Source organism: Camelus dromedarius, chromosome 16 (assembly GCF_036321535.1).
Source record: "Camelus dromedarius isolate mCamDro1 chromosome 16, mCamDro1.pat, whole genome shotgun sequence".
Taxonomy (NCBI): Eukaryota; Metazoa; Chordata; class Mammalia; order Artiodactyla; family Camelidae; genus Camelus; species Camelus dromedarius.
In genome coordinates this window covers 31518489-31540828 of record NC_087451.1, presented here as the reverse complement: position 1 = coordinate 31540828, position 22340 = coordinate 31518489, and the positions used below count along the sequence as shown (strand labels likewise).

Sequence of the window (22340 nt, the reverse complement as noted above, 5' to 3'; positions counted from 1 at the left end):
GGCTTGTGACAAAGAACAGCAAGTCTCACTCTGCTCCCTCTCCCCTTCTTCAAAGGAAACCTCCTTCACCCTCTGTAGCTGACTGGGCACTTACCTGCATATTTCTAAATAACATGCTGGGGTCAGTTTTTCGGTTTGAGGCATTCTCTGTTGCCTTCTTACCATGGAAACGAGGCTTGCTTTCTCTTTCCTCACCCTGTTCCACGTAGGGACCCCCGCCCCCACGCCGCCCCCGTGTGATGCAGCCTGACTTTGTTAGCTCAGAACATTGCTGTCTTCAGGAATGTGATTCTTTCAACATTATCTACGTTGGGGGGGGGGGTTGTGGCTCAGTGGTAGAGCACACACGTAGCACGCACGAGGTCCTGGGTTCCATCCCCAGCACCTCCATCATTAAAAAAAAAAAAATCACAGCTCAGCCACAGAGCCATCTCTGATTATATTTTTTTCCCTGCATAAGTTTTTCGTAGCATTTGTACTCATTTTTTTGGGAAGTTGCTTAGTTTTCTATGCACTAATCACTCATTGAAACCCAAATTCTCTGCCAGCTGTCTTAACCTCTTGATGTTCTGAGCATTCTCGGCATCTTGTCTCTTTGGGCAGGTCTTTCTGGAGCCCTGTGAGCTGCTCCATATGCACCCTGGACCCTCTATACCTGCACACTGCCTCCATCCTCGAACCTCCCGGGCCCATCACTCTGTGAGTCCCTTTCGCCTCTGTCCTGGAGAGCTGCACGTTCCCTGTACCTCCTGGCTTCCTTTTTCCTGGGTTACACTACCATTCTGCTGGAGCACAACTTCCAGTAGCTCCCTGAAAAGGGGTGTGTTGGAGGGATAAGATTTGGAGAGTTTATTCTCCACTCACACTTCATGGGAAGTCTGGCTGAGTAAATTATTCTAGGTCATAAATACTTAAAAAAAATTTAAAAAGTCATTTCAAAGCATTGCTGCGTTATCTTCCAGTTTCCAGTGTCACTCTCAAGAAGTAAGAAGCCATTCCAATATTGCTGACCCTTTTTCTCTTTGATACAGAAACTCTTCTTCCTCATCCATAGTGCTGGGCACTCGGTGGTCCTTTGTAGAAACTCTTAAATCATGTGTGTCACTGGTGACTCCTCCCTTCTGAATTCTCCACTCTCTCCAAAACTGTGAGTTGGATGTTGGACCTTCTAAATGGATGTTCTATTCTTCATATCTTTCCTCTTCTATTTTCCGTATCTTTGCCTTTTTGCTCCACTTTCTAGAATGTTTCAACTTGTCTTCCTACATTCCATCGATTTTTTCACTTCTGTGTTTTTAAGTTCTGAGAGCCTTGTTTTTGCTCACTAAACGCTTTGTCACTGTGTCCGTGAGATAAGAGGGCAACATTTTCTCTGTTTTCTCTGACGCTACCAATCAAGTTCTCCTCTTCCTGCACAGTTCTCATTGCCACCTTTTCCCCCGTTTGTCTGTTTTGTCACTGTCTTTCATATGATAGGCGTTCCTTATACACCTGAGAATCTTTGGTTGTCTGCTCACATGTAAGAAATTTAAAACCTCTGCTTGGAACTGAGTGCGTGGCAAGGTGTGGGGACTCATTTGTATCTGGTGAGGAACCTCCAATACCAGTGTCTTTGGTCTTCCCACCCGGGCGGGTCTGATCGCCCAAAGAACAGTTTTGCTCTCTTCTGACAAAGGCCTGGCTGCCGGCCTTCTGGGGGCAGAGTTGGGGGTGGAGGATAGGCTGGAGGACTCAGTATCCAGCAGTCTACCACCACCTAACCCCCTGTTTGCAGTGCAGAGTCCAGCCCTTAGCTGTGCCTGGGTCCCCCAAGTCCAGACACCCTCTGTTTTAACTTCCCCAGTCAGCACCAGCTGCTCGCCTTTTGCCGGAGTGTGGGAGGTGCGAAGGCAGTTCCGGCCGCACAGTGTAAGGTGAGGGAGGGCCGTGAATACCTCTCAAACAGACCTTCCACCAATTCCCCTCCTTTTCGCCTCCCGCCCCCCCTGCCCCCGGGTGTCCAGAGGCACCTGGAACTGCCAAGTCCTGAGCCTTTGGGGGGAAATCACAGTATAAACTGGTGATTCTCCGCTCTTTCTTCTACTTGCTCAAGATTCTGATTTTCCAGGTCTAGTAAGTTACTTAACATTCATCATCTGTTTTCTAGCCTCTAAAATTTTGTTCCTGACACCGTCTTCCCATTCTCCCAATTCTTGTGGATTTATGCATTTTTTGTCTGCTTACAGGATGTCTCTTTTTCTTTTTTTCCCCATCGAAGTACAGTTGCTGTACAATACTACATGAGTTACAGGCACACAATACAGTGAGTCACAATTTTTAAATGTTGTCTTCCATTTACAGTGATAAAATATTGGCTGTATTCCCCGTGCTGTACATCTGCTTGCAGCTGATTTTAGACCCAGTAGTTCGTGCCTCTTGCCCCCCTCTGTATCTAGAAGGTTCCTCCCCCTTCCCTCTCCCCGCTGGTAACCATGGACTTACGCTTTTTAAAAATACCCATTATTACTCAGTGGGGTTTTGAGAGGAAGCAGAGGAACACTTCCACCTTTACCTGAAAATCTGAGAATCAGAATTTACTCCAGTCCCATCTTGGAAAAACAAATAAAAACACCCTTCATCTTAACATTTACTGAACACCAAGTTCTTTCCCTTGTATCATCTCCTTTAATTTTGGCCACAGCCATGAAAGGTAAGTTCGGCTGTCACTGTTTTACAGGGAGAAGCCTGAAGCTCAGAAACTTGCCCAACAAGCAGTCGTGAAGCTGGGAAGCAGACTGGTCTTCTGCGTCCCAGCCAGGTCCTCTGAGCACAGACAGCGGCCCCACTCTGTTCCCGAGCTGCAGCCAGGCTGCCACGTCCGAGGCCAGGACCTCACAAGGGCTTGCACCCTGGAATCCATCTCCCTCAAAAGCGCCAGCAGGCCATGTGTGATGAGAGAACAGGTGGACAGGGGAGCTGACAGCTGGCAGGCTCCCGAGGCCCCACCACCTCCATCTACTCCGATGCTCACAGGAACCCCCCGCCGAGGCTGTGGCTGCAGACTCTTCTGCAGCCAGAGACGCACCCCCTTGGCTCTCTTGTCCCCGAGTTGACCCTGGGGTGGGAGCAGTTGGGGAGGCAGTCAAATAACATAAAAAATTGAAAGAGACAGACAGAAAAGAGCTTAGGGGCAACTTAGGCTGGGAAGAAGAGATTTTAGGGAAATGGGGAGTGACTGATAATGAGTATGGGGTTTCTTTTAGGGTGATGAAACTGTTGCACAGTTAGAGGGCAGTGATGATTGCACAACTCTGTGAATAACTAAACATCACTGAACTGTATACTTTAAATGAGTGAAGAATGGTCTGTGAATTATATCTCAGTAAAGTGGTTATATTTTTTAAATGATTGGAGAGGAATAAACCTCCTGATCTAGACAGGCATAAAATGGTCTCTGAGTCATCTTCCTTATCCATTTAGAAAAAAGTGGGACCTCTGCTTTGCCTGAACCAAATCTGTCTCCCCAGGGAACCAGTGAGTCTTCATGGACAGACACGCTACCTGGATGGCAGCATCGGCTGAAAAATGACACTGTCTCAGGGGCAGCACGAAGAAGGAGGATGTTGTGATAATTAATACTGACAGCTGGGATTCAACAACAAACCCGGGGCACCACGAGCTCCCCAGAGGAAGGGCATATGAGATTGCAAATGTAAAGTAAATAGAAGCCATAAAATAAGGGTTTCCTGTGCCAAGTTCAAGTATCCCATTTTTACATAGGCTTGTTGAGGTGTCAGCAAAATTCACTCTCTCCCCCAACCACTCTTTTTCTGACAAGTTCATCGGGGAGAGATACTAACGACGGCTTCCAGGAAAGGGAACGTGCTTCACAAACGCAGACTATCACGAAGAATTCTGAGCACTCTAGGCCCCGAGACATGCCATCCAGGCAGCTCAGGACCCGGGTCTGGCAGAAACTGCTCGGGGAGCCTCTCTGCGGGGAGTGGAAGAAGGACCCCAGCCGGGAACTTACTTGACGAGCCTCAGGGTGTCCTTTCGGATGTTGATCAGACTTCTCAGAGTCTTCACTGGTTCTTGGGGAGGAGGGGCAGCGTAAGGAAACTGTCAGAAAGAAAGTGGGAGAAGACAGGGTGTTTAGAAAGACCCATAAGGGCCCCTCACTGGTCAGGGCTTCAGGGTTGACAAAGAACAGCCTTTCGAGGTGCAGGGAGGGGTCACTCCCTGCAGGAGGACACAGAGGCCCGACCAGTTAAGTGAATTTGGTCAAGGTCACACCTAGTGGCGGAACTGGGATCCGATTTGGCGTCCAAAATGCTATGTTTATCTGCTTTTCCCATTAGATGAAGCTTATCTGAGTCAGCATTCAAAGTGTGGGCAACTAATAAAAACTCCCACTGAAGTTCCAAATACCAAGGGACGCACGGTGGCTGGTGGCCGAGTTAATCACAAAAGGCTTTTCCACCTGACCTTTCACAACAGGGAGCCGGACCTGCAAGGATTTTCCTTCAGGGAAGCCACATGGTGTCTGAGGAATTTAGGAACTGCAAACACAAGAGAACCCCATCACGTGTACAGAGCGGAGGCCTGCAAACAGCGAAGAACAAATTTCCTCCGCAGCTGATCATACAGAGCAGAGTTTTTTACAAGACGTGAGCCCAGAGCTCTTTGGGGGTCATCAAAGGTTTGTGGTTGTCCATCGTTTACCTTATGCTTTCACTCTCTCTCCCCCGTTCAGACATCTGTGTATCCAACAGACGATAGTGAGGAGATAAGAAAAAGGAAACAGTAAAAAAAAAAAATTCACAGGGAATTGCTTTTAGAAGATGAAGAGTGATTTGAAATCTTCCCGGTATTCTTACAGTGTAATTTGGGCAGTAAACGTTTTTTACATGTGAGTCACAGGAAACCTACTAGCGTTTGGAGTTTTGCAAAACCGCGGTCGGTGCTCCCAGCTCTGACGTGCCTGCGCCCAGAGCTGGTTTCAGAAAACAGAACGTCCACACAAAACTCTGTGCCTTCACAGATTTTTGCTGACTGCAACTGCTTCACTCAGGCAACACAATCGAGCCTACGGTACATCTCATTTTGTGTATTCAGTGTGGTTGCTGGTACTTCACGTGTACGAACGTGACCTTTAAGAAAATACACTCACTCCAAGGGGGAGGGCGTAGCTTAATGGTAGAGTGCATGCCTAGCATCCAATGAGGTTGTGGGTTCAATCCCCAGTACCTCCATTAAGATAAATAGATAAATACATCTAATTACCTCTCCCCCAAAACCAACCAAGGAAAAAAATACATTTAATCCAAACTATCAGATATGCATTCAGATTATCTGCTTTGTGAGTATTATACAGTAACATGTTACTTTTTTATTAATACCTTAAACATGTATTCTTTTAAAATATGAGAGTTGGTGTTTCTGATTACAAGGCAATACATGTTCAAGCAGAAAACTGGAAAAACACAACAAAGTACAAAATCAGCCATAATTTCACCACTTGGCGATACCAAAGTTAACAGCGCAGAATGTTTGTTTTCAGACAGGCACCCGTCCATCCACTTCCCTCCGCCCTCCCCTCCCTCCACATCTGTGCATGGTTTCACACTGTACATACTGTTTTGTCATCCCTCTTTCACTTAGAAAGTTGTGGCAAATGTTTTTAAAGTCTATAATTTGATGATATAACCACACACGTTAGAGACACGGGCATACTTTCCTCAATTCCACACTATTCAATGTTTTCAGTTGGTTTTCCTTTTTTTTTCTTTTTCACTGAGATACCTGTTGGGGTGAAGGTCTTGTCCCTACGTTTCTGCCCACCTGTTTGATGGTTTGCTTAGGGCAGATTCCTAGAAGTGGAATTACTGGATCAGAGAGTAAGCAGAGTTTTAAGACTTTAAAAAATACGTTGCCAAATTGTTCTCCCGAAAGCTGATTCTAATTTTGCTCTCCTGCCTGCACTGCACCAGGAGGCTTTTAGACAGGAAAGCTGAAATCCTCATTCAGATCCCATCTGTGGCCCATTTCTACCCCCACCCCCACCCCACTCTGCTGAGCTGTCACACTAAAAGAATTGAAAACAATTTTAAAATAAGCTTAAGCAAAAAGTAATTAGGCAGGAAAACCCAACACAAATGCTCGTCTATTCTAAAGCCAAAATAAATGACTTTGGGATTAACATTTTTTTCTGGAGTAGCGAAGTTAATCATATTCCTTCGCACGGGTACTTGGAGTTATCCATAACTCCTACCTAAGTTAACAAAACAAAACAAAACAGTTTCTCCCCTCACTCTTTGCGCTTTCCCCTCCACATCCTCCCCCATTAAAAACAGAAAAGTGGAAGGAAAGGGGGGGGGAAAGCTGGAGTTCTTTGTCTTCCACTTAGAATATCACGTTTGACGATGACTAGCAATGAAATGCAAGTTATTCAGTGCTCAGGGAAAGGTGTCCGTGGGGTCACCTGTCATTCTCTTTTATAAGTACTATCCTTTCTAGTATAATAAACCCACTCCTACACTTTTGGTTCTTCTTACCCCGTCCCCCTCCCCCAAAAGAAAACAGTTGAAAATCTGTTTTGGAGAAACTAATCCTGTTTGTAAAAGGCTCCCACCTACCAAAGCTTCCGTCTTAGTGGCCTTTCACTCATTCAATCAGAGTCGACCAGCACCACTCAGGGCCAAGGAGTAAGGACAGACTTAAACCAGAAAAGATGGGGTCCTGCTCTTTCGGGAAAGCAGCATTGCAAGGCAGATGACATAGTTACACAAATAACTATAACACTAAACAGAGAGAAATGCCAGAAAAAGGGCAACGATAAGTGAAGTGATTGCTTCTGGCTGAGGTAATCTGGAAGGCTTCATGGAGGAGGTGGTATTTGATCTGGGATCTTGAAGGATATATGTAATTTGTAAATTCAGAGATGACAGGGAAGATCGTGAAAACCGCAGGAACAGAGGCAAACTGAAGAAAATGTTTCTCTGCTCTTAGAGTCGCCTCCCCTTCCTCTCCAGGCCAGGTTAGCGTGCCGTGACTCTAAGTTTCTTCGTGATCTTCGCTTTTTCAAGGTCATTTATTGAGTCCTTACTATGTGCCAGGCACTATGCTAAGCATATTACATTCATTATCTTAGCTGTCCTGGGAACAATCTTGTGTGGTGGAGATGGTCATCCCCTTTTTGCAGATGAGGACCTTGAGGTAGCAGGAGATTCAGTAACACCTCCCCAAGCTCCACAAGTTTTAGGGAGCAGAGTCGAGGTTGGAACACGTTCTATCTACACCTTTCTCTAATACGCTCCTGGATATAAGCTTCTTCATCTAGAGATGACTGGAGGATGGAAGTACTAGTTAGTCACAAATCTGAAAACACAAACCTATGTCTTTGCCCATTCTTTTCTCTTGGTAAGGCAGCGACGAACTTTTCCGCTTGTTTACAGTACCTCCTGAAGACACGCGCCATTACTCTGCTATATTTAAAGCAAAAGAAGCATCTTTTTTCAGTTCGAAACCAGAAATTTCACTCCTATGCTAACAGATACGTGTGACACGAAAGCAAAAGCTCAGGAAGGACTCAGGTCCGAGCATGTGCCTGCAGCAGCCGCTCAGCCGGCATGCACCGTGCTCAGAAGGGCAACCCGAACTGTTTCTCGGTTCACGTCCACAGAGTTTCCACTTGCTTCCTCGTGACCTCGGCCCTATGTCTACTGCATTAAGGAGTAAATGATAACAAGAATGATCAGACAGATGGGTTTTCTTGGAGGCAAGCGCCCTGGCACAGCTAGGCCAGTACCCGGAAGAGTAGCCTGTTCTATGCTGTGCGCGGCAGGCCAGCAGGCGCACAGCTGGAGGCGGGCGGGCAGGGCTCCTGCAGGCTGAGTCCGGACTTCATGCCTAGCTCAGCACGTGCCTAGGAGATGCTTCCTGTTTCTCAGACATCGTCCTGGAGTAAATCAATTCTAACAGCCTTATAAAGGACACCTAAAAGTAGCTTCAAGAAATCTCTTTCACTTCTCGTAACAAAGACAGGCTTTAGGTAAAGACTAATGGACAAAGAATGAAATCAAGTCTACTCGTGTACTTAAGAACCAAACCTGCCTGGTCAGGACCTTTACGACAGAGAATGCTACCAGAAGAAAGCCTTCTTAATGGGGTAAAATTTGGGTAATTGTTGCAATTACAGCTGCCAACGCCCGTCCATGAAATAAGAAAACATAGGGAAATGTTTACTGCAGACCTACTATGTGCCAGGCATCACGCCGGGCTCTTTATATATATACACACGTGTATATATATATATATATTTTCATTTTATTTTATTTAACTGTGGCAAACTATACATAACATGAAATGTATCACCTTAATCATTTTTAAGCACACTGTCTGGCAACAGTAAATGCACTCACATGTCCTGTGTTACCATTGAGTTCTAGTTTAGATACATTCTCACTTAATACTCTAAATGCTCACAGAGGTGTCTGCCAGGCCCACCAGACTGTGAGCTCTTGGAGGATGGTTTGACATGCAGGAGGACCTTAAAATTATGTCGGTTGACTGGATAAATGAAGAATATCAGTATTAACATCCTCATTTTGTAGATAAAGAAACTGAGACTCAAAAGATTCCTGTGATTATTGACGGTCTCAGGACTAATGAGTAGCAGAACCAAGATTTGAACCCACAAGCAGGATTTGAATCCAAAAGCCATGCTCTTTCTAACTGCAGCTGCCTTGGCAACGGCAGGGCAAGTCTACAGGTTGTGCTGATGCCGGGAGCGTTCTAGGCACCTGCATGGGGTGTAGGGAGTCTGGAGGTTAAATGCTCACTGCAAAAGGTACCAAAACCTGCTCAGGTTCTAGAAGCTTGTCCTAAGTCTCTGGATTACACCCTTATGCTTAGGGAGCGGTCCGTACAAAAGTATACCTAATGCCACACTCCTTTCACATTTTAACAGGTGTATCTAAGGTCTTCTCAGAGGGAAACTTTCTTGGAACACAGCGTGACAAAATCCTTTGTTTGTAAGACCTAACCGCACCTGTAGAAGACACAAATGCACATTCAGGGCATGACCGCGTCAGGGAATACTGTCCACAGAAGCCGGGGATGTGTTATCACTGTTCACCTTCTGCCCAAGATGCTTGAATAGCATGTGACTGATAGATATTTCTAAAGCACAGTGGTTCCTCCTCTACATTATTTTCAGAGAACACAGATATTTACCCATTCATTCAAGCTTCACGATGCCCTGAGTGCTGGGCCAGGCCTGGGATTCAGTGATGGACCAGGCACAGGTCTCTTAGTTCTGTCTGTAAGGGGCCCCGCCCCATGACAGAGCTTGCATCTGGGGCACTACATTTGGGTACAGTACCCACCCCCACCCCCTGCCCACCCCGAGAGTGGTCTCCTTGTGTCTGTACTGAAATACACCGAAATCTCAGAATGATTCAAATCCCAAGCACCTCAAGCCCAGGATGGGAGGACAGTCCCTGTACCGCCAGAGGCACTCTTTGAATGGGCCCCACGGGGGTGCTCATCAAAGCTCTGTGTGAACACCCAGCAAGCTCCTCTTTGGCCTCTTATCCTGGTGTTCATCAGCTTCCTTTTACGTTTTCCTTACATCAGCAAAGTGCCACCTGCTGACCAAATGTAGAACTGCCAGTTTTTTGGGTTTTTTAAAAATTTCTTTTAGAACTGCCAGTTTAGATGGAACGGAAGCACACATTGGAGATAGTGTGTGTGTACATACACGTATATATTTATACACACACACATATATGTGTGTATATATCAACCAGATATCCTAGATTTTATTTGTTTAAGTTTTTTTGTTTTGGGGGTTTTTCTTTGACAGGGGGTAATTAGGTTTGTTTATTTACTTACTTATTTTTTTGATAGAGGTACTGGGGATTGAACCCAGGACCTTGTACACACTAAGCTCTCATTCTACCACTCAGCTATACCCTCTCCCCCAATCCTAGATTTTAAGCCATTCTAATTTCAAATATTTTGTTAAAACTACTCCCATGGCTGCACTCACATTTTTGTTGTAGAAAATATGGTCCCAGTGTGTATGAGATCACAGGATATCTTACTTCAGTTATAAATTATTGGGCAATTCCCAAGAGTCTGTAAAAGGTACTAGAATCCATTCATAAAACTAACTAATTTCAATAAATAGGTTTTTAAGAATGTAATTTGTTAACATTTGCTATTAGAGTCAGACCTGATCACACATGTAAGTAGCACCCTGGATGTGGCCACTGGGAGATCCCCCAGTTGGCTCTGTGTCCTTCTCACGGGCCCCTATCACTTTTTGAGTAGTTCCTTACTTTCTGGCACCACAAGGTATTCCAGATTCATCCTGTGTTTTTCCTGTCCTCTCCCTGGAATCGATCATGCCTCCAAGGAGCCCTGGTTCCTTTATTAGAGAAGTCTACTTCAGACCATCATTTATTCACTCATCTTTTACTGATGAACACTTGGTCTGTTTCCAGTTTTCACTACTACAAATGATGCAACAAACATTCCCTGAATGGACACTTAATAGGAAAAAAAGGAGGGGGAATAAAAGGAAAACAAATGAATATGCCCTAATGCAGCTTTTACTTAGGAAAGAAAAAGACCCAAGTGCCAAAAATCTGCTTCCCAAGAGAAAGGAGATTGTTTTAGACCATGTATGATTAAAACAGAAACGTACTCATTTTATACGTTAGCAGACATGTAATATCTGTGTTAAAGAAACAAATAATAGTTAATATGGAAATCTACAACTGGGGGTCATATGAACAGCTCATTTACATAAGCTCTTGCTTTTATAGATTTTAGGGCTTTTATATTTAAATTTCAGTTCCTTTTTATTTACTGCCTGGTTATTTTCTCAGCTTTCTCGACTTCCTCTCTTCTCAGCTATGTAGCGTGTCCAGGACTTACCAGTGGATATTTTTAGACAGGTGATGCTTTAGGACATTTTTTTTTAGACCAGTGTCAGGAGAGAACAGTGTACTCTCCGCTTGAACGCTGTGAAGTGGATACAAATTTGCCTATTTAACCAGCTGTAGCCCTGGGACAGACTGTTTTGTCCCTGCTGCAGACCAAAACGTCAATGAGCTATATTTACAACAGTAAAACCCCTTTTCACTAATTTTCCATCCAACCCTTGTGTGGAGTCAATCACCAGGGTAGAAAGACTAGTGACCACAAAGCTGACAAGATGTGAAAAGACATTCTTTTCACTCAAAGATGTGAGGGAGACACCAAGAGGGTGTCACAAGTTGACTTTAACTCGAAGATGTTCTGTGTTCAGGTTTGGTTACCAAAGGAATCCATCCAAGAAGGCAGTCTGTTTATAGTCTGTTAACTCCTCCATCCACTAGGTCCCCAGGAAGGGTGCACGTAGGACCAATGTCCTGGCTGTGTGACATCACACCTAAGGCTGACCGGTCCGAAATATTTAAACCCTTCTGTGAATATGCCCAATTAACCGGTTCTCTCTGTTCATCCTGACAGGTGTTAGGAGCATGAAAGACCCCCCACAGTGAAAAGCACCCATCACAAAATCGCCCAGATCTCTCTCTGCTAATGACCATCACAGACCCATTTTCTCCCTCCTTTTATGGTTCAGGTCTTGTCTCCTATTGCTGGGGAGTACTCAGACCAGGCAATACGTTCAGTGCACTCTGACATCAAATGCACGTGCGGGGCCGCGTGTGCTACTTTGATGAAAAGTGAAACTTACTCAACTTTCCGTTCCCCCTGACTGAAGCCTCAAGATGCAGACCTCCCAGCAGGCTGAAACCCTACCCAGTCATACTGTGCTTCTACACTGAAAGTACCTTCTTCAAGAGGAGCTGCCTTTACAAAGGATTCCGCCTAACACCAGCTAATTTTAAGGAGAGAATTAAAAGGGGAAAAGAAGTGCTTTTAGTAAAGCAGACACAGTCATCTTTTCCCTCCAGCAAGTCGGTAAATAACGACTAATGGTCAGAGAAAGGACTCGTTTCAGACAAGCGCTCCATTCTAGATTTCCAGATTTCACCTGGCCGGGAGACTCGTCACCTAGCTCACAAGTAAGAATCCACTTTTAAGCAAGAGATCTTGAGGTGCCTACTACTGTATGTAAAGAATATGCCCAGAGAGGTAAGCAACAGTATCAGCCAAAATAGGTATTTTATAATACACAACATACATTTTTTTCCAAAGAAGAGTGTGAATGTTCTAATGCCACCGAGTGTTAGTTTCCCAGCCATTTTTTTTTCAACAGAGGCATTTTAAATAGGCTAATTCTTAAGAAAGGCAAGTGGACCAAAGTCTTCCTCAGTCCATATTTCAAAAACAAAAAAGTGGAAGCTAGTCTTCAAGTTGAAAGGCTCCAAGGTGCCCACCTGTGCCCCTCCTGAAATATACTGACTCCAAAACTGTCTATGGAAGATCCAAAATCAATTATAAGAGTTGTCAAGCCTCCATTTCTCATATTCCTGGAAGGAAAATATGTTCTGAAGTCTATTACGCTAGGAATCTCAGCTTGGGAAAAAGAATAATAGTGTGAAATATAGAAACAGTTAGCTTTATTAGCCAATCAGATACAGCATTCAAAGTGCAGGGAAGGTCTGTTACTTTGGCCAAGCTACATATTTGAAGATACAGCCCTAGGCCTAGGAAGGCCATTAGTGAATCAAAAACCCTAAGGAGATTTTATTTTCTTTAGTTAATCATGAAATATGGAAACCCCATATAATTAGAATAAAGTTGCATAAAATAAAAACCTATAGCATATGTCTGATAGTTTTAATTTCTAAACTGTTAATATTAAGATCTGTCTTTTGTGGCTAATTTAAAAAGGCGACATCTGCTTCATTCTGCCCTGCTAAGCTTCCGAAAGTTTTGAGAGCTATGATTATGCTTCAGTCACCCCTTAATAGCAGTGAGCAGCCAAGGATGTAAAACCAACTGAAGTACTTCCTCCAATTTATATGAAAGTCTAAGTTCACTGAAATTCTGCATAACATGAAATCTAGAGCTAGAACTATATTATGTTCCAGATGGTGAATCTCAGAGACAGAACACAAACATTTACAATATATCATGTTCAGAGTCCAACTCCAAGCTTGATTCATGCCGCTGGCTCCTCTCTCGTCCTGCGCTCCATCCTCACGCCTTCTTTGACCTCCTACCTGAGACGTCTGCATCCCTCCACCTGTTACCTATCACCTCTCAGTCCATCCTTGTAAATCTCCACTCCTTGAACCACAGGCTTCAACACCTCCAATTTTCCTACTCTCAGCCACCACTTCTCTGTGGCACTTCCTCCGTTTTACTGATTTCCTGCATTAAGACCCTGGGCTTCTGAACATCTTTCAGGGCTTGTCAGAGGTGACTCCAGTTCACCAAGAATAAATAGGTGTCCTAGTGTTAACCATGAGCTTTCTGAGACTAAAAATAGCCCAGTTCCAAGTTTAAACATAGTGCAAAGCAAAGATGATGCAACAGACAATAATTCCCCAAGAAGCAACACGTGGCCATACCTCCTAACGTGGTTCGTCTGGCTCCGAGGTTTGTAATTCTCAGCCTGGCCAATGAATACAAAGATTCTTTAAGCACTAGTTAATAATCTGTCAAGAGAGCACAGCCGCGTGATGAAGTGGGAAGTCAAAAGTTCAGCAAGAGGATTTAGTGACTGGCTTCTAAACAAATAAATTATGGAAAAGGAAAGATTTACAGTCGGTAAACCTGACAGATGCCACTTTGACCACGTGATCAAGGTTGCCATCACTGGTGGTCTGTCAGGAGCTGTGATGTGCCTCTGATGTGATGCAGTAAGAAGGACACTTACCTCTGTGGTATTCTTCCCCCAAGTTCATAACCCTGGTCTAATCACAAGAAAACATCGGAAAATCCAAACTGATGGGAATTCTACAGAACACCTAATGAGTACATCTCACAACTGTCAAGGTCATGAAAGACAAGGGAAACCCAAGAAACTGTCAGAGACTGGAAGAGATGAAAGAGATGTGACCCACAAAGGTAATCTGGAGCTAAAGAAAGACATTAGTGGAAAAACTGGTGTAGTGCTAATAAAATCTGTGGTTTTGCAAAATAGTAACGTCCCTACGGGAATTTTTAGTTTGGATCAATGTTCCATGGTCGTATGAGGCATTAACATTAGAGAAAGCTGGGCGAAAGGCGTATGGGAATTCTCTATGACTTTTGCAACTCTTCTGTAAATATAAAATTATTTAAAAAAAAAATAAATTCAGCAGGAGAAATGCTGAGAGGAAATGGAGAACAGAGGATCTCAAAGTGGAAGGTGCAGGTCTCGGCTCCTGCACTGCTGGCTGGGCAATTTTAGACAAGCTGCTGCACCTGACTGAGCCTCCACTTCCTCACCAGTCAAATATGCTTAATAATAGCTGCCTTATAACTTGTCAGATTAAAGATTGTATTAATCAAGGTCCAGTCAAGAAAACAAACCACATCAGTGGTTTTAACAGAGAATTTAATAGAAGGAACTGGTTAAACAGGCACCGGAGAACCAAAACACAGAAAGGGGATCCTGAGTGGACAGAGTGTCCTCAGGAAGTGGATCCCTCCCCCAGAGCTGGGGGAACCAAGGCGAGGGGTTGGGGTTATCAGATCCTGGGGGCCTCCTGAAGCTGGAGTCACCACTTCTACTAAGCACCTGCGCTAACCCTCCCCCTCTTGCTTTTAAAAATATTTAACAGTATGGCTTAGCAGGGGATATGCACCTCTCGTGTTTAAAAGCATTTAAAATTTCAGTAAATGGAAACTATGGTTAGGGACTACGATCTATTCTACAATTATAACAACCTTTACCGCAATGCTCAGAGCTGCCTTCTAAAGATAAAGCATGGGGCTGATTCATTTCTGTAATAATCAGCGCTACTGTTTCAGCTGAGTGAAGTGTGTGGCTTCAGGGTGCTATTTACATGTACCCAAGCTCTTTGCCCCAGGAGTCTCTGACTTTTATAAAACACTTTCATTACAATTTAAGGCCGTTATGCATCTCTTTAAAAGCTGAAAAAATTAACCAGACTTTTCTTTGAAATGCAACACCGATATCTACAGTTTCCCGTAAGCTGGGGCGGACTCTGACAACAGGAAACAGAGGTGAGAGTGTGCATGCTTAGTTTCAGTATGTTTCAAAGAAATTTCGAGGAAATTCCTACAACACAGATGCTTTAGCTTCACTGCTGAAAACCACAGCCAATCTTGGTGCCCTGGTTTGTTAAGAAATACGGCATTCAACAACAAACCAAAAGTTGAAGCATTTAGCAGCACTTTCCAAGTCAGCAAAACTTATGTCAGAGAGTAAAGTTCCTTTCTCAGAGCTTCTGGAAGCTCTGTCTACACTTCATTTATCACTTCCCCTTTGTGTGTGTGTGTGTGTGTGTAGCTTCCTGCTCTATTATAAATTTGAGGGCAAAATCTATGTTAGAGAAGTCTTTGTGTCACCCAGTATCAATAAACAGGCACATGGAGAAGGTAAAAATGGCTATTTGTAGCATGGCTATATGAATAAGGTTTTCAGAACAGTACAGCGTGTTCACATGGTGACCCTCTGGACTTTGAACATCTGCCCTAACTGGCAGGTTGGCACAATTAATACCCACAAAATAACTGAAAAAACACACAGCCACGTGTTTTTTAATAAAGGATTTGTGGAGCAATATTTATTTTATTTTATTTTTAAATTAAAAAATATTTTCTTAGTTGAAGTATAGTCAGTTTACAATGCTGCGTCAATTTCTGGTGTCTGGCATAATGTTTCAGTCATACATGTACATGCATATGTTCCTTTTCATATTCTTCTTCATTATAGGGTACTATAAAATATTGAATATAGTTCCCTGGGCTACACGGTATGACCTTGTTGTTTATTTTATATATGGTAGTTAGTATCTGCAAATTTTGAACTCCCAATTTATCCCTCCCCATCCCGTTCCCCCTACCCCCCCCCGTAGCCATGTTTCTTTTCTCTGTCTGTGAGTCTGTTTCTGTTTTGTAAATAAGTTCATTTGTGTCTTTTTTTTTTTTTTTTAGATTCCACATATAAGTGATATCATATGGTACTTTTCTTTCTCTTTCTGGCTTAATTTACTTAGAATGACGATCTCCAGGTCCATCCATGTTGCTGCAAATGGCATTACTTTATTTATTTTTTTTATGACTGCATAGTATTGTGAAGTAATACTTATCAAGTTTAACTAGGAGCAAAGACCCTCTGGCCCTGCCAGTGAGCTGTGTGCAAGACTGAAATGGAAGAATGAAAACAAAATGATTTAATAAGGTGGAGGGGACACAAGGAGCTGGAAGATCCAGGGTCCTGCCTCCATTCTGGCACCAACTCTGGTGTGTGAGACCTCGGGTGAGCAATTTAACATCTCTCGGCATCAATTTTCTTATCTGTAAAATGGGATTAAACAGCCTTTGTCTATCACGTAGGGTGATTAAGACCAAATTAAAAATGTTTTAAAAACCACACAGTGCTGTGAAAATACAGGTGATCATTACGGATTATCATTACTGATAATATTACCTTCTTTAAAGAATTCTCCCTAAAATGCAATTTTGAATATTTGGAAAAAAGAACGTACAAATGAAACATCAGCAGTTAGGTAAGTATCTCTTACCTATGAATCCCAAAGCACTTAGAGTGAATACAATTTAGGATATACCTCATTTTGCTGTGACCAGGAGAATTACTGTAAATCTGCCACCCACCCTATTAGAATTTAACCTCTTTGGAATGGCAAATCCCCCCTTGGGAGACACGTAAATTCTTCCCACAGTGACTGGAAGGCTCTGAGATTCTCAGTTTGTGATCAGATGGAAGCGGAAGACACGGTCTAAAGTCAAGTGAGAGCTGAGCAAGCTCACCTCTTGTCTGTTCTGACTCTGATGGTCTAATGAACAAACGTGACTTCTGGACACGATCCAAAACAATCACAAGCCAATGAGGAAAACAAAGCACAGGTGGAGACGGGCAGCTCCCGCCCTGCAGTGAGACCTACGCTGCTGGGAGCTGGGCCTGACCGTGCTGGCTGAGGGCGGCTGGTGCAGGGGCAACGCTGACTTGCCACCCCTCCCATGGCCACGTGCACACACGGCATCTGGGGGCCACGCCGACCACCTCTCATTTACACAAGACAGACAGGAGCTCCCCGGGCCACATGGAGAACAGGCCACGGAGAGAGCACTGGCATGTCTATGAACCACTCATCCATCCTTCCCAAGACCTTCCTTTTTTTTTCCCCACTTAAGTCAGGTTTATTGAGGTATAATTTACACCCAGGAAAATTCACCCATTTTAGTGTACCATTCTATGAATTTTGATAAGCACATACAGCTCTGTAACCACCACTGTAGTCAAGATACAGACTATTTCCATCACCCCCAAATGTTCCTTCATGCCCTTTTGTAGTCAGCCCCTCCCTGCGCCCCGAGTCCTTGGCGATTACTAACCTGTTTCCTATCCCTGTAGTTTTGCCCTTTCCAGAATGACAGGACACATTCTTTCCAATGGTTAATGAAATAGCCAAAGGCCTCACTGAACTCTGCACAGGTCATCGTGTGTTCATCTGCCCTGTGAGCCTCTCGAATATATTAGGAGGGAGAAGCCAGGGTCTGATGGGTACGAAGGGCGGTAACATTCACTGCCGCGTGGATGACCCTGCAAGCTCTACCAAAAGCAGGTCGCGTCTTCGTGGGATGTGAAGCAGCTCTTCTGCATCCAGAGACCTCTTGCTTTAAACTGTCTCTATAAAATACCCGGGCTTCCTCTTCCATGATTGTGTAGTACTAGACGCAACCAGGCTTCCTTCTGGTTTAGTTGAACTTTTGCGATTAAAAGAAAACATAAATTACTGTAGCTGAAATGGAATATAGATTCAAAAGAAAATTCTGTTAAGCTAAAAAGCTTGAGTTTCCATAGAATGTTCTTCCAGCCCATCACATTTGGCTTGACCTCATACTGAGTTATTTTGTGCCTAGCAAAATACTCAAGTTTTATTGAATTCTGCAAGAACCCCTCAAAGCTTCCTGCATAACATAAAGTGTGAAGCACATATAAATGCACAAGAGGTACAATTAAGAGCCCCACAGCAAATCTAGAGTGAGGGAAACTGCAAATCACCTTCTAGCACAACACAAGATCACATTACAGCTTTTTTTTTTTAATTAAAAAATTGTTACAGATGGAAAATCCTTGTCCTGTAATTTCAAAGCCTCAATTATGTTGTTTATTCATTCCCTTTTTACCCTATGTAATAAATTATATCTTTTATACTAGATATATAAGGGGTTATTACCAAATTTTGAGATGTAGTTTGAATAAATGATGGAAAATTTAAAGTCAAACAGTGCTTCCCAGCTTCCCATAGGCACAGATTTGAAAATTTGAAGAAATGAATGTAAAGGCTTATGACAGCTCCCCCTCCTACAAGTTCCTATAACAGATTAAACACCGGTATTTACCTCTGCTCCCTTCTGAATTCCCACTGAAGTGACAGTAAAGGGAGTGGGAAGGAAGAAAAAAGTATAAAACCACAAGAACAGAGAGAATGGGAGAGGAAATAACAAAAAGAATTGGAAGCTGAAACACACACAGACAAATGGAAACGGATTTAGGAGAACAGAAAAGGCTGAAATTCCAAATGCCAGAAGGATAATTGTGCCCAGAATCCCAGAAAGGCTTAGGAATTGGAGGCAGCTGGTCCTCCTAAAAGTGCGGGAAGCTGCAAAGAGGAGACTGGGGAGGTCTGAATGAAAAGCATTTCCACTCCGAGATCTTTTCCCAGACACCACGTGGTCAGGAGACCACCTGTCCCCTTCTAACAGAAGACTGGATGTTTACCAAGGAGTAAGTTAGAGGATCTGACAGTCCCAGGGACGCCGGGTACGGCTGCGGGAGGGGAGCTCTTTGAAAACAGGGCTAAGTCAAGGTCCCCGTACAGAGGCTTGGAGGCTTGCTGAGACCGCCCTGCCCCTTCCCCGCTCACCTCCCAGAACGCTGGCAGGCAGGCTTGTGACTCGCCCCCCTCTGCACACCCCCACCCCACATCACCACGCTGGATATGAGTGGATTCTTCACTGGAGAAACAAGACACGGTCACCTGATTTACAACAAAGGAGATGCTGCAATGCCGTGAGAAAGGATGAAGTGGTCTTTTCCACAGCTGGTGCTGGGTCAATTTAAACAAAAGGAAAAGAAGGAAAGGAACTTTGGCTCCTACTTCACAGCACAGCCCACAATCAATTGCAGATGGATGGCCGCACTAAATGTGAGAGGTAAAACAAGGCTACGTGAGGAAAACCAGCGCGTCTTCATGATTTGGCTATTTGAAATTTCTTAAACAGGATACAAAAAGTGTTACCATGTAAGAAAATAATTGATAAATTGGACTCTATTAACATTTAGAACTTCTGTTCAACTAAAGATCCCACTTAAGAGAGTGAAAAGGCTAAACTTCAAAGTTGCTAAGGTTCTAGATCTTAAATGTTCTCACCACAAAAAGGAAATAATAATTAGGTGCCCTGAGGGAGGAGTTAGCTAACACCTGGGTGGTAATGTATCAAACCAACAGGTTGCACACCTTAAACTGACACAGTGTTATCTGTCAATTATTTCTCAATAAAAATAAATACATTATGTTTAAAGAGAGAGTGAAAGGCAAGCAGAGACTAGGAGAAGATAGTTGCAACATATTTTTCTGAGAGGACTCATGTTTTCTTATTTCCTTACTCAGAAAGAAAGAGCAGATGAGCCAATAGAAAAGATCTGAACTGACATTTCACAAAGGAGGGATCCAAATGGCTGATAAATGTATGTAAAGTGCTCAACCTCATGAGTCACCAGGAAAATGGAAATTACTTCTGCACACACATCAGAACAGCTAAAATGAAAAAGATGGAAACTGCTAGGTGGTGGGGACTCCAGATACTCCTGGTACGTGTCAAGTTGGGATAGTCGTTTTGGAAAGCTGTTTGGCAGTTACTGCCACAGCATACCGAGCGCCCCAGCAATGCCACCCCTGGGCTCCTACCAAATATGCATACGCATGCTGAACAAAATACCTACAGTGGAGTTAGTGTTCACGACAGCACGATTCTTTTGTCTTTCTTTCTTTTTTCCCCCCTTTTTTCTTTCTTTTTATTGAAGTGGAGTTGATTTATAATGTTGTGTTGGTTTCTGGTGGACAGCATAGTGACTCAGCTATACATATATTCTTTTTCATTACAGGTTATTAGAAGATATTGAATGTAGTTCCCTGTAGGAACTATACAGTAAGACCTTGTTGTTTATCTATTTTACATATAGTAGTCTGTATCTGCTAATCTTGAACTCCTAATGTATCCCTCTCACTCTTTCCCCTTTGGTAACTATAAATTTGTTTTCTATGTCTGTGAGTCTGTTTCTCTCTTGTAAATAAGTTCGTTTGTATTTTTTAGATTCCACATGTAAGTGATATCATATGATATTTGTCTTTTGCTGTCTGATTTACTTAGTATGATCATCTCTAGGTCCATCCACGTTGCTGCAAATGGCATTGTTTCTTTTTTATGGCTGAGTAGTATTCCATTACATATATATACACCAGATCTTCTTTATCCAGTCATCTGTTGATGACATTTGGGTTACTTCCATGTCTTGGCTGTTGTAAACAGTCACAGCATGATCCTTAATAGCTAAAGTGCCCAAACAACAGAATGCCAAAGGCCTATCAACAATAGGGTGGAGAAATTACAGTTGATTCACACATGGAATCCTATACCTCAGACAGGTGAGTCTCACAAATGTTCTGAGTGGAAGGAAGGGGACAAACAGACACATGTCATGGCTCCACTTACATCAAGTTCAAGCCAGGAGAGAAGGTGGCTCGTGTTACCACGGGTGTGAGTAGTGACTGGAAGGGGGATGAAGGAGAGCTTTGGGGAGCTGGACATGTTCTATTTCTTGATCTGGATGCTGGTCACAGAAGTGTGTTCCATTTGTGAAAACCAACTGTACACGTATGATTTGTTCCTTTTTGGTGTATCTATTATCAAAAACATACTTTTTAAAAAGGACAAGCCAGCCCTATGTAATGGATCTAGAATGGTCTCCAAGATACACTATTTGATTAAAAAACAAGGGCAGAAGTGTGTACAGGATGTGCTGCCCCCCCTCCAACCAGGTCTGCGCTCCCATCCCCCAGGGGCTGAGAATGTTGGCCACAAACAGCCCAGAGCTACACCTTCTCAGGAATTAGGAACCAGAGTCACCTGGTCTGAGAATCCTCCCAGTTCCTCCCTCCTCATACCACCGCAGGGCAGCCCACAGCCAGTGACTCACTGAGGTGGTTGGGGGGTGGTTTAAAAAGGCCAGCCCCTCTCCTTGAGATGGGGGGATTCTGTGGTACAAGCTGTACTCCAAAGCTTTCTCCAGGGACCAGCTGAAGCCAATCTCTGCCAAGACCACGTTGTTGCTTAGTTTTGCTCCCCTGCCCCATCTGGCGTCTGCTGTCCTCCTTCTCCAGAGAGCATGCCTTCAATAAATAGTTTTCACAAAGATCTCCAACTCATGTTTGCTTCCAGAGAGTCTGACTTAAGCCAGATGGTATCAGAAGTTGCCTAAGGAAGCGGACTCTGCAGGTGGAATTTTGGGGGTGGGTCCTCACGAGCCAGATGGCAACAAGGACCCGTTCAGGAGGGTGACAGTCCCTGGGGCGCTGTCGTAGTGCCACGTGGGGCAGGGACGCACTGGCTGGTTTAACATCTCTGGTACAGGAGGCGCGGAAGATGTGGCTACAGCAAGGACTGTGGAATTGGGTGGGTGCTATTAAGGGCTGTCCCTTCATAGAAAATGGAAAGATAGTCTCAGATGCAGCAATCAACAGTTTAAAGCCAAGTGTGACAGTCGGCCAGCCTAAAAACACTCACGTACCCCAGACAAAGGCCCTAACTTTAAGGAATGGCAGAACTAAAAAGAAGGCTGACTATATATAAAAATAGATCAAAAACCCCACAAATTTCTTCTGTATAGCACAGGGAACTATATTCAACATATTGTAATAACCTTTATGAAAAGGAATATGAAAATGAATACATGTATGTATATGCGTGACTGGGACATTGTGCTGTACACCAGTCATGGACACATTGTAACTGACTGTACTTCAATAAAAATAAATAAACATTTAAAAATTAAAAAAAAATAAATAAAAAGAAGGCTGAACTCAGTCAGCCAAGTGTACTAAGTCAAAGTCAGGGCCATGATGGAAAAGAGTGAACTCCAAGGCCGGCCATGGGGATGTCTGTGTCTACTTGAGAATTGTGAATCCCGGATTCCC

The 22340-nt window shown here is 43.7% G+C and overlaps 1 protein-coding gene across 6 annotated transcripts in view; it reads right to left on the bottom strand.

Moving 5' to 3' along the window:
• The window catches only part of RNF157 (ring finger protein 157), a 72089-nt gene that overhangs the window by 22917 nt on the left and 26832 nt on the right, over nt 1-22340 (bottom strand). For all 6 annotated transcript variants that reach the window (XR_010384555.1, XM_064495508.1, XM_064495509.1 and 3 more), the window contains one exon: nt 4013-4101. Coding sequence is in view for 5 of the 6 variants with exons in the window: in XM_064495508.1 (XP_064351578.1) it covers nt 4013-4101 (89 nt within the window). In the remaining variant the exon portion in view is untranslated. The remainder of the gene's footprint in view (nt 1-4012; nt 4102-22340) is intronic.